The sequence below is a fragment of the Astatotilapia calliptera genome, chromosome 10 (assembly GCF_964374335.1).
Source record: "Astatotilapia calliptera chromosome 10, fAstCal68.1, whole genome shotgun sequence".
Classification (NCBI taxonomy): domain Eukaryota; kingdom Metazoa; phylum Chordata; class Actinopteri; order Cichliformes; family Cichlidae; genus Astatotilapia; species Astatotilapia calliptera.
In genome coordinates this window covers 9,824,273-9,836,611 of record NC_137431.1, presented here as the reverse complement: position 1 = coordinate 9,836,611, position 12,339 = coordinate 9,824,273, and the positions used below count along the sequence as shown (strand labels likewise).

The window sequence follows — 12,339 nt, the reverse complement described above, 5'->3', positions numbered from 1 at the left end:
TTTCAATAGATTTCCAAATCACTAGAACAGTCAGCTAAAGGTGCTTTATACTGTAAGATAAAGACAGTACAGCCTACAGTAATAGTGAGAACAACCCAACAGTCAGATGAACCCCTATGAACAAGAACTTGGTGACAGTGGAAAGGAAAAACTCCTTTTTAACAGGAAGCAAAGCGGGGTAGAACCATGGAGGGAGACAAAACTATTTTTTTTTCTATTTCTTTATTTTTTTTTTGTAGAGTATCTCTAGTACTATAAGCTTTTGTTACAGCCACCATCAAATTACGTGCAGTTAATACTTAACTAGTTTGAGTGGGACACAGTTATTTTAGTAAGTAATTTTTTTGTGAATTGGAAACCTTTACCTTGAAAAGCACAAGGTTTTTTGGCTTTATTTCAGATCGGTTTTTGATAACTGAGACCAAAACCTTGCATAACTTCCAGTTATGTTTAAATGTATTTTCCCAATTTATAGAAACTGAAGCTTCTGAACACATAGTCACTGATAGTCCGGTTATTAATAAATAATGTTTAATGAGTCTACTTTTTGCCATCTTAGGGTGATTTGCTACAGCCAAATAAAGAGTCGGCTTTTGAAAATTATTTATTGTTACCACTATAATACCAAAGCAAATGTTTCAGGTATAATATAACATGAGCTTGTCGTTGCGAGGTTTTCGAGCTGCCATGAAGGCAGCACGACAGGCGGGAGTGCTATGCGAAGTGTCTGAGTTGATGCATTTAAAGAGAGAGAGGGAGAGAGAGCGAGTAAAGCGACGTCATTACGTACAGCGGGACGTAGCTGAGAAGATAAACAAAAAAGGCAGGAAGCCTTCGGCTACACAATCGCGGCAAAATCGGTTTAAAATTTTAGCTTGGAGCTGCAGTTAGCAACTACATGCAGCCTTTTATTGCTTAGGTACGTGCCACACGGAGTTCACAGTCATGGACGACGCAATGATATTCCGTATGAGTGCATTTTCCGAGCAAGGAGGGAGAAAATACATGGAGGATGTTGTCGAGATAAGACTCGAGTACGAGCCGACGCCGACGCCAGCCGAAGATTATCCAAATTCTCAGAGACACGGGGGACCGGGGAAAGCGGAAAGTGAAGCTATCAAACAGACTCAGAGTGAGACCCACGGACACGAGGTTTCCGCCGAGTCGAGTCCAGCTACTGCAGCGTGGACAGAGAGTTTATCAGACGGGAATAGCGACAACATCAGTGCACCAACATCAGACCAAAAAGACGCGGAAAATCTAGTTGATACTCGAAGGTCCGTGGCGTTTTTCGCCGTCTTCGATGGCCACGGGGGCCGAGAAGCAGCGCATTTCGCCAGGGAGAATCTGTGGGGTCTGCTGAAAAGGCAACGGGGGTTTTGGTCGAAGGATCACAGTGAAGTGTGTGCCGCTCTACGGAAAGGCTTCATCGCTTGCCACCACGCAATGTGGAAAGAGCTACGTGAGTCATCCAAGTTATCTAACTTGCACTTTATTCCCTCATATTTTTTCGCTGGTGATCTTTATTGCAGCACGACGGGCATAAAATCTAACAATTACGAGTATCGGCATCTTAGATGGCAAAATGCTGTCGCGTGAGGCAGCATCCCACTCAGCTGGTTGCTGGTGGCTCCCCCGACGGCCAATCCCGTTACAATTAACAGCGAGCTGTCATCTGACCTCGACTCAGCCTTCGAGGCTGTCACAATATGATGTTGATATGATAGGATGCAAAGACATTAATGGATTGGATTTATATAGCGCTTTTCAAGGCACCCAAAGCGCTTTACAATGCCACTATTCATTCACTCTCACATTCACACACTGGTGGAGGCAAGCTACAGTTGTAGCCACAGCTGCCCTGGGGCCGACTGACAGAAGCGAGGCTGCCATATCGCCCCTCTGGCCAACACCAGTAGGCGGGAGGGTAAAGTGTCTTGCCCAAGGACACAACGACCAAGACAGAGAGCCCGGGGATCGAACCGGCGACCTTCCGGTTACAGATGCGCTTCCCAACCCCCTGAGCCCGGTCGCCAAAGAAATTAATGGTTAAAACGCAGGGAAAATACTGTTTTAGAGATAATTTTTCAGAGATAATATTCATAGTTTCATTATTTTTGATAAATGGAATGAAATGCAATTAACCACGAGTCAATGTTCAGTCTTTCCCAAATAGCATGGGACTGCGGGTTTTAAAGTATATATGGTAAGATCAGCTTTATGGGACTGGATTTTTTTTCAAAGTGAAAAAACAGTTTTCAGCTGTGTGCCCCCCCGCCCTTAAAACACAGTCACACACTCTCTCACACACACACAAACACACGATCTTCATTTCCTCCTGTAGGTGCTGTAAGAAGAGGTCACGAAGATGCAAAATCCACAGTTTCCTGTGGTTTCCCTAAAGGTTATAAGGCAGCGTAGAGGTTTTTATAAAATTTTATTTCGGGGTTCAAAAGTGAACATATGCCTCTCATTCTTATGCAAGCTGACCGTGTAATTTTTCTTTTTATGTAGTAGGCTGTTTTAGATATGAGCTTTCCAACTGTGATTCTGCCTAGATTTCTAATTCAGTTTCTTTTTTTGTTTTTCGATGCAGTGAAAAAGCAGGTCTGTATTTTTCTGTTTGTTTGTTGTTTTACAGTCAATGCATCTGTTTTTATTATCATACAATATTAACAAAAAGAAAAAAAATACTCTTGCGTGCGACTTACGCAGGGAGCAGCTCCATTGGGAAGAGTTTAACGTCATTATTTTCCAGTGCAACTTTAGGGGAAACAAACAAAACATATACCAACATTGATAATGGGACTCAATGAACTCAATTAAAACCATTTAAAACCACTTCCCTTTAGTTCTGATTGTGCTAACACCTTTATTGGATCAGCTTTTTAACTCACTGAAGCTTCATTCAGACTTGTGAATCTCTGTAGAGCCAACCGCATAACCTACATCAGCTTAAGGTTTTTATTTACAACTTATCTAAGGCATAGATTTAACACACAAACAGAAATCCACTGTTAATCCTTGCATTCGTTATAATTCTATGCTTCATAGGTCTGGAGTAAGTTTCTAAGTATCATATTCATAATGTTAATGTAACTTCTGCTTACCTTTTAATGTAACATTTCTTGTTATATTGGTACGCTTGTCTAGATTTTTTGCTAAGTGGTCTCAGAAAGCTGACTTACATTTGACTTTTCTTTTCCCCTTACAGCTGAGTGGCCAAAGACTATTACCGGGCTGCCCAGTACATCGGGCACCACAGCTAGTGTCATTGTCATCCGTGGGGTTCACATGTATGTTGCCCATGTAGGGGATTCAGCTGTAGTGGTTGGAGTGAAAGAAAATGACTCTGACATCACGCTCCAGGCACTTGAAGTAACACAAGACCATAAACCTGAACTTCCTAAAGAGAAGGAAAGGATTGAACGACTTGGTGGCAGGTGAGTCATGAACAGAACCTCAGAGAACTTCTTCTGTGAGGAACTTGTCAAGACTACAGAGTTAGAGGCTCTGTCAGATAGCCAAATAATAAATGTAAGGTGGCTCTCGCTCAGGAGGTAGAGCAGGTCACCTACTAATCAGACGGTTAGTGGTTCTATCCCCGTCTGCTACAGTAGAAAAGCACTATATAAGAACCAGCCCATTTACCATTCAAATCCAGGCATTTGTTCAGTTCCAGCATTGCTGATCTTCTGTCAAGCTTAAATGTCTTTTGGATAACTTGTCCATGTATTAAACACCTTTTGTTACCAATGTCTGAAAATATTTTAATGTCTCAGTGGGTGGCGTCTTATACCTTTAAGCCACATGTTGGCTGGTTGGCTTCTCAGTGGAAGTTCAAAAGCTGTCTTGATTGTGCTTGTTCCTAAACTGGCTAATGATAATGCAGAAAAGGAGTCCGTTAATCATGAAATAAACATAGCCAAGTGTGCTTGGTCCCAGCATAAAATAGAATCCATTTAGCATTTTTCAATTGGGAACTTTAGAAACCCTGCTAAGGCTAGCTAGCTGCTGCTTCAGCTATTGAGCAATTTGCATTGGTTGCATATTAGATAATATTACTTTGCATTAACCAGACGATAAACAGTGTTATTGTGTTATTATAGTGTTATTATATTTCTTGTTTGTCTGTACAAATACGTGTGTGTGTGTATATCTACACATATATTCGTATCCGTAAATGAAAATACATGTAGACGAGTATATATTGGGTTTTTTTTGTTTGTTTGTTTTATTATGTCTGAAATAAATAAAGATACATACATACATACATACATACATTATTGTAACCCTTCAGACCAAATGGGTATGGCTATTTCGTCCAAACTCTTGAGACTGAACTGATACATCAGCTTGGGATTTCTCAAATCAATTTTTCTAACTTTAGCTGGCAGTTCTCATAATACTGACTACACTAATCAGACATTCTATTAGGTACACCTAGTTGGTAGTGGACTGGAGCCACTTTCACCATCAGAACTAAAAAGTCTTCATGGTATAGATTCAGCAACCAAACATTCCTCAGACATTTCGGTCCTTGTTTACAAGATGAGCATCACAAGTTCAGCCATAAGCATCTAGATACATTGTTCTAAAGGGATGGACATGTTCATCAACGGTATTCAGGTTGCCTGTGGTGTTTAAATGATGCTCACTTGGCACTAAAGGGCGCAAAGTGTACCACAAAAACTTCCCCCACACACTATTGCACCACCAGCAGCCTGAATCACTGATACAAGGCAGGATAAAACCATGGTTTAGTGTTGTTTACATCAGATTCTGACCCTAACATCCATGGGTTGCAGGAGAAATCAAGGCTCTTCCAATCTTTTCTTGTTCAGTTTTGCTGAGCCCAGTGAACTGTAGCCTCAGTTTCCTGAGGCTTCTTAGCTCACAGGACTGTCACTGGGTGTGGTCTTGTGCTGCTGTAGCCCATCTACTTCAGAGTTCAGTGTGTGGTCGATTTAGAACTGCTCTTCTGCATCATCTTTTTCTACCTTCGTTATAACCAGTGGTTATCTGAGTTAGTGTTGTCTTCCTATTAGTTTGACACAGTTTGGCCCTTTTTTTTGACACCAACAAGGCATTTTGACCCAGTGAACTGCAGCTTGCTGGATTTTTTTTCTTCTTTTTTGGGGAGGAACCTCTGTATAAACCCTAGAGATAGTTGTGTGTGTGATCCTAGTAGATCATCAGTTCCCGAAATACTCAGAACCCCTGCCACGTTCAGAGTTACTTAAATCACCTTTCTTCCCCATTCTGAAGCTTGGTTTGAAATTCAACAGTTCGTGTTGAGCATGTCTACATGCCTTAAACATATTGCATTTGTACTATGTGACTGACTGATTAGATATTTGCATTAACACTCAGCTGAACAGGTGTTCCCAACATAGTGGACGATGGGTGTATCTATAGCTATCTACAGTAATAGTCAGAGGGTGTTTGGCCAGCAACTTGGAACTAACTAGATGTGTTTTGTTTTTTTTGATCATGCCCAAATCAGCCTAACTGGCATTGTGCAGGATTATATCTATCATTACTGTGTGAACACAAGCTGCAATTAACTGCAAGCAGTAGAATGATGACTGCAGTTCACTTGATGCGTGCGGGTGTCATTAATAACAATGATTTTGAGCAAAATCTTGTATTGAAGCGTTTCTTTGTTTTATTTTTGTAGTGTAATGAAAAAATCTGGGGTGAACCGTGTTGTGTGGAAGAGGCCCAGGCTGACCCACAATGGCCCTGTGAGGAGGAGTACAGTCATTGACCAGATCCCTTTCCTGGCCGTAGCCCGATCCCTTGGTGAGAAATTTAACTCTTTATTTATGAGATGTTTAAATGTAAGTGCACGATGTGAGTAATGGCCTTTTTTTTTTTTTTAATCTATTCCCACTAATTATAATTTCTTGTGTGTTGACAGGTGACCTCTGGAGCTATGATTTCTACAGTGGAGAGTTTGTGGTTTCTCCTGAGCCTGATACCACCGTGATGACCCTTGACCCCAAACGACATCGCTACATTATTCTCGGCAGTGATGGACTGTGGAACATGATGCCACCCAAGAATGCTGTTAATATGTGTTATAGTCACGACAAAATGGTGGTACGTAATAGTACCATTTTAATATTTTTACGTTATGTTTAATGTTATGTTTACATGCAGTATAGTGGTTTGGAATTTAAAACGGTTACAACGTTTCTTAAGGTAGATGCCTGCTATACTTATTAGAGTGGGGCAGTTTTGAATTGATTTTCACACTTTCACCTCAAGTAAACACAATTTCAATTAAAGTGGTATCACTGGAAACCTGAAAACATTGATTCTCTTTATCTCTTAATTTATTAAGGGGCCAAAGGGAATGTCTTGTGCCCGCCGGCTGGGATGCACAGCTCTGTTGTTTTGGAAGGAACGCATGCTCCGTGCAGATAATACGACAGTGATCGTCCTAGCCCTACAGGAACGCGGTGGCCTACCTATCCCTATGCATCGAGATGAGATTGTTGTCGACATGGCTACAGGAATTGACCACGTTCCTGGCCCAGGGACGACTTATAACACATGTGAGGTCCCAAAGGTCAGTGCCCTAGCTTTTCTTTAGCCTTTTCCTTTTGCTCTGTTTCCATTAAAGCATATACCCAGTGTGTTCACAGTGTGTGTTTGTCTTTGGCTATTCACTGTATTGTCCTCTATATATATATATATTTCAGTCCATTTTTTTAATTATCATTTTAATACTTTCACCAGTTGGAATATGATTATTGGTAAACACCTAGAGAAATTAGCCAAAGGTCACACAATCAGTTTCCATCAGAAGATCGATGGTTTACCAAATCACTTTTTGTTTTCGGGGCCCAACAGGCGGAGCATGAGGATGGCATGTTTTATGAAGAAGATGAGGTATTTGGAGAAGAACATGAGGGATGGACTTGCCTGGAGTGGTAGTGAGGTGACTGACTCAGCAATGAAAATGTGTCAAAAATGATTAGCCCATGATTTGCCCTTCTCAAGATCCAGGCTGGTCTTACTGAATCTGATAGGAAAACGCAGCTGTTTGGACCAAAGGATGATTACATCTCTGTACAACCAGTTAAACTAATTTGTTCTGAAACACTGGTATTATTACCTCCAATGTAGCGCTTTTGTTTATTTAAATCTGTTCATTGGTATTTACCAGAACATTACTGACAAATGAGCACCAGTGGTGGGAGACGGTGAAACGGCTGCTGTTCTCAGATTATTCCCAGGTTGCACTGGCACAACAGCTGGCATCAGTCTAGGAATTGTGTTACAAGTTTCTGTCAAAGATCTTATTTAAAATGTCAAATTTTTCAGTGTTTATTGACGCCAGTGCCTTTAGCATCCTTAAAGTCAAGAAGACGGTAACCCTGATGATGATTGAGTTTATGATATGAGCGCTTTTACACATACTCTGAACTGCAGCTCATCTAACGCTGTGAGATGGCATTGGGAGAGTATATTTACACTTCCAGAGAAGATGATGATTGTTAAAGATGACCAGTTTATTTAGGCGGACAGATGGAAGATGGGGATTTTTAGGACTGCATTTACTCACCTTTATCATTCTTTCAGATGCCAGTCATATATCGATATTTACTGTTTGCATCATTTGCACATTTATCACATGTGCATGCAATACACATAAAACTTAGTGTAGATTCATTTTTATATCTCTGAGTTTGTCTCCATGTCTCCATTCATATAATATAGCTTCCATGAGTCCATCTCATTTTTAGCCGTAAGTTATTAAATGGCAAATTTTTTGTTTGTTTTGTTTATTCTTGACAACTGTGTTTGGATTTCAAAATAAAAGTACTTAGTTTTTGGAATTCTATTTAATCACTCAATAATAATGCTAACTTTTTAATTTTCACTTTATTTCAGTGGAGTGGTGAACCACTGAATGTTCCCTCGCCTTTCAAAGAAAGTTCCACAACTCTGGAGCAGGCATTTGGGTTTTACGAAGCCGCTTTCTGTGCGACCACACAGCTCTTACCCGACATCGACTCCGTCGGGGACGCGCTGCCCCCTTCAGACGATTCAGCCAATGTTTTTGAAAAGCAAGACTCGACCACGCAGATGGACTGTGCTACTTCCCCTCCGCCAATAAAAAGGTCTCGCCGCTGTTCGCACGTCTCCCCAGAACTCAAAGGTCCTCATCGTCGGCTCGGCCGGCCCCCCAACAAAGGTTTGTCCCCAAAGACGCCTCACGGCGAGACGGAAAACGAACAGTCCCTTCAAACTCAAAGCAGAGAAAGAAGCTCCTCTGAGGAACGCAGCATCCTTTCACAGCACCACAACGCTGCCTTGTGCGTGTGCTGAATCTGGTCTCATACACAAGGTGGTTTCTGGCCGCGACGCTGAACTAATGAACTAATGATGTGCATCGTGTTGACTTTGAACCAGGTGTGCCACAGGCCTATTCCTAAATGTATAATTTTACTACAAAGTCCTTTTTTTCCTTTTGTAAATATGTCAGAAATTGTGAATATGTTATTCCTTTATATTTTTTTTGCCCCCACTTTGTGTTTGAGTTTTGATTTGCCCTGTTTACGCTACCAAGTGTCATACTTTTAAGTTTGTACAATATATTCATAAGCCAGCTAATGGGAGATCAGAAAATCTGGCACAACATCAGTTCAGCAGAACTGTTAAGCATGTGATCCTCGAGATTTTTAATCAACTGTTCATGAACTATTGTAGATTGTTTTTTTGTTGTTGTTTTTAACTTGGTGGATGGTATTACATGCTAGCCTTTGTTTGACTAGATTTAATATTTCACATCAGTTGTTTGGATCCCTGCTGAGTTTAAATGTGCTACTGACTCAGCATCTGGAAAGGGTTCAGAGCCAGTTCACATCAAATGGGGAGGCTCAGGTTCTGTGTATTCACTTGGAGAGATGCCTCTAGTACTTATTATTCTTTAGGGTTCAAGCAACAGGTGTGAGGAAATTATGCAGGTTCTGGGTTTTAATCTGTATTAATTATGTGCTGTTATGATCACAGCTTTTACTCATATGATTGATGAATTTCATGCATAGCTTGTGTTGTGTTAAAGGCTAACTTCACACAGATTACATGTTCTCATAATAGTTTGTACACAATTTGAGTGAAATGGTCATTTACTGTTTTCGAGTTCTTTTTTTCCTTTTTGGGTTTTCCTATTGTTCTGTTCCACTCGCCTTAATTTATTTTTATTTATCATTTGGCCAATTGAATGACACTTTTGGACCTCTTTACAACTTTAATAAAGGCAGCTAAAGAGGTTATTGACTCGAACGGGTGTCTACGTATTGGAAACGCCAAGCACACTACCTGTTCACTAGGCACTAACAACTTCAACATGTCTTCCTCTTTGTTGTTCTATACTGTATTCTTTGTATATGCATGGTTTTGCATCCGCAGCTTGTTTGACTCTGCGAAGGCAACACTTTATGTTCCATGAGTTGACTACATTAAGTACCCGATTCATGGTGTTGTGTTTATACGGCAGCTCAGCAAAAGTCCCGGCTCATTCGTTGCCTTCTTTTTCCATTTTAAAATGTCATGGATGCCTTAGCACAGACGAGTCCGACGTGCTCTTCACATTATTTTACATATTTGGGAACCGAACTGGTGACAATCTCTGTGGCCCAGCCTCGAACGCCACACACCTTCAGTTAGTCTAATTAGTCGTTAGTCTAATTCTACCATTTGCACTGCATCACACTAAATCTGCTCTGCGTGGTTAATATTTTGTTCCTGTTACTTTGAGCCGTTTGTTCGTTTTTGTACGGTGCGTCAATATGCAATAGAAGTTTGTACAGTACATTATTATGCAAAGTAATCGGGGTGTTTCAGGAGTCTGGCATGCTCAGATCTATTCAATGTTTTGTGACGTGTCCAGATGGGTGTTAATGGGCATGTGGTGTGTTATGACAAATTAAAATGCTTTGGTCTGACTTTGTATCCAAATGCTGCCGGTTTTCAAGATTTAACTGTGTAAGTTACAGACTTTGAAAGTTGACTGGGTATAAAGTGTTTGCGTGTTGTAATAAAGTTCTCATTTTTCACACAGCGTCATCATTCAATAATTTCCCAACTTTGATAACTAGATTAGCTGTTTGGTAAAGCTGCTTAATCAGTAGACATTTGTGCACAGTATATAGTCTTGAGTTAGCGTGGTGCTGAGATATACTGTAGAGGGGGAGAAGAGAGGTAATAGACCATGCATTTGCTGCTATTATCCAGTAGATGGTAGCAATGTAAAGGGCTTGAATGCCATCTTTACCAGACAAATTGGGTATCTCTTATATAAATCCCACAGATCTAAATCACTAATATATATGACTTGCAATGTGGCTCTTTATGATACAGTTTTTGGACAAATAATTTCTTGTTGAACCTCTCTTTTTAGATGTTCAATAAGAAAAGTGGTCAAAAACATGGACTGATAAGAGCTACAGTTTTAGGACAAAAAAAACCCAAACTCCCAACATGGTGGAAAAAAGGTTGGTTTGACTTTGCAAATGCTTTGGCTGTCCAGCATTTTTATACCTTTTTAAAAGGAAAAATACATGGAAAAAACAAATTTCAATACAGGATTGTGCTAATTTACGCTATTTTAATATATGTTGTTAAATAGGTGGATTTTATTTATAGTTAAATGTAATTTCTCATACTACATGCCATCATTTATATTTAGAAAGAAACAAAGTCTTTTGTAGTAACATGGACTCTGACACACTCTCTACTTTGCATTTCACTTACACGTTACAGACATCAGATCCATGATAGCGTTGTGTTGACTTAAATATTTCATCGACTGTCAGCTCGGCATCTGCTGACCCACCTAACACGCAACGTTTCCCTTTTACTGCAGTCTGTCGCTGTACATCAGCCAGCGAAGCATCACTGTGTCCACCGCATTTCTCTCTGCTCCGCCTGTCTGAATTTCTTACAAATAAGCATGATCAGAGCCAGTCGAGGAGGGCAGTGGAGAGCAAACTGGATGTGACAGCTACAGGAATGTCGTTAAGTGCATTTACACAAATGTTCTACACTATTGATGCACTTGCATATTTCCAGGTTATGCTTCTTCCTTAAACTCCACTGTGTTTTGGAGACTAATGTACTTTTAGTTTTGTACTTTTCACTCTGACAGTTATAGTTGCCAGTTAATTGCTATCTAATTTATAAAAAAGGGGAGCAAAGACAATACTAAAAGTCAGACATGTCCTGCTAGAAGAAAAGGAACAGAGAAGATCAGGTACATCTGTTCCATATTCCAAGGAAATCTGGAAAAAGTGAGGAGCAAAAAATGCCATGAATACATTCAAACTGCATCTCTAGTCTGCAAATGTCCCCTTTTATTCATTCCTTCCCCCATACTGTTGGTTTGGTCACTATTAGAACAGGATTTTTGAAGGGTTGCTGCCATGAAGGGTACCATCCTCACCAACTTCCGATGCACTTCACAACAGGCCTGGAATAAGACAGAAAAACTCAGTTCAGAAAAGAACTCCAAAGATTACTCGGAGTAGGAGGAAAGAGTTCAAACTTTCAGTCTCATAGGCAGATGCGGTTGCAAATTTAAGTGAAAACCTGAGTGATTTAGTGGAGAAGCTCCTATAAACAACTTGAAGCTCAAGCTTTTCTGGCAGCAATCAGTCCCCCAGTGGCTAGCAGACATTATTTATAATGTGATTTTCTTTAGTTTATCTCCCAAACTCTTTCATGTGTGTACATAGTACAATCTACAGCAAACATTTACATGTGCTGAGTAATCTTGCACTTCATTGTCATGTGTCACATGAAATTCCATTGATTAACTTAGACTTTTGCTCACCTGCCACCTTCACACTCTCACTAATTGACTTGTTTCTCTCCAAGTGTCCCGTCTCCTTCGGGCAGCATCTCAGCAGACCTTTAATGGCTTGCCCTGCGCCACTCTTGGGAGGCTCTAGAGTAAGTGTTATGACGAGAGTGACTTCTCCACATGATGTAAAATGACGTGCCCTCATTTTCTCCCCCTGGTCTCTCTCCAAACAATGTGTGCTGGATTGTGTTCAAATACTGTTTGAAAGATAAAATTTGATCTTTTTACTAGTGTAAAAATTAGACTTGGATAGTTTTCCAGTTTTCCATAATAATTATAAGTCATCATTATTTGATTTATTCATCAGATGTCCTAAATTATTGCTGCCTTTTTAAGCCTGCTTAGTAGCTTTGATTAAAGGCACTGTCCTATAAATCATAAAGTCTCCACTTATGCTTCTTAACTGTTCTTGATGATAGCTACTGAATAGTATCAGGCTCCAAAGTAATGCAGCTTAACTC

The 12,339-nt window shown here is 40.3% G+C and overlaps 1 protein-coding gene across 1 annotated transcript; it reads left to right on the top strand.

Annotated features, from left to right (window-relative positions):
• Nucleotides 1–800: 800 nt before the first annotated feature.
• Nucleotides 801–10,073, top strand: ppm1db (protein phosphatase, Mg2+/Mn2+ dependent, 1Db). Its single transcript, XM_026182668.2, has 6 exons — nt 801–1,462; nt 3,215–3,443; nt 5,681–5,805; nt 5,924–6,105; nt 6,350–6,577; nt 7,906–10,073. Exons 1-6 carry the CDS (start codon nt 946–948, stop codon nt 8,341–8,343), a joined length of 1,719 nt encoding a protein of 572 aa, XP_026038453.2. The 5' UTR covers nt 801–945; the 3' UTR covers nt 8,344–10,073.
• The last annotated feature ends 2,266 nt before the right edge of the window (nt 10,074–12,339 follow it).

Excerpts from the sequence above, each read along its gene's own strand:
- ppm1db (XM_026182668.2), top strand. The coding sequence starts at position 946 with ATGGACGACGCAATGATATTCCGTATGAGTGCATTTTCCGAGCAAGGA. Across the intron at positions 5,806-5,923 it reads GGCCGTAGCCCGATCCCTTG|GTGACCTCTGGAGCTATGAT; the intron begins GTGAGAAATTTA and ends GTGTGTTGACAG. Across the intron at positions 6,106-6,349 it reads ATAGTCACGACAAAATGGTG|GGGCCAAAGGGAATGTCTTG; the intron begins GTACGTAATAGT and ends TAATTTATTAAG.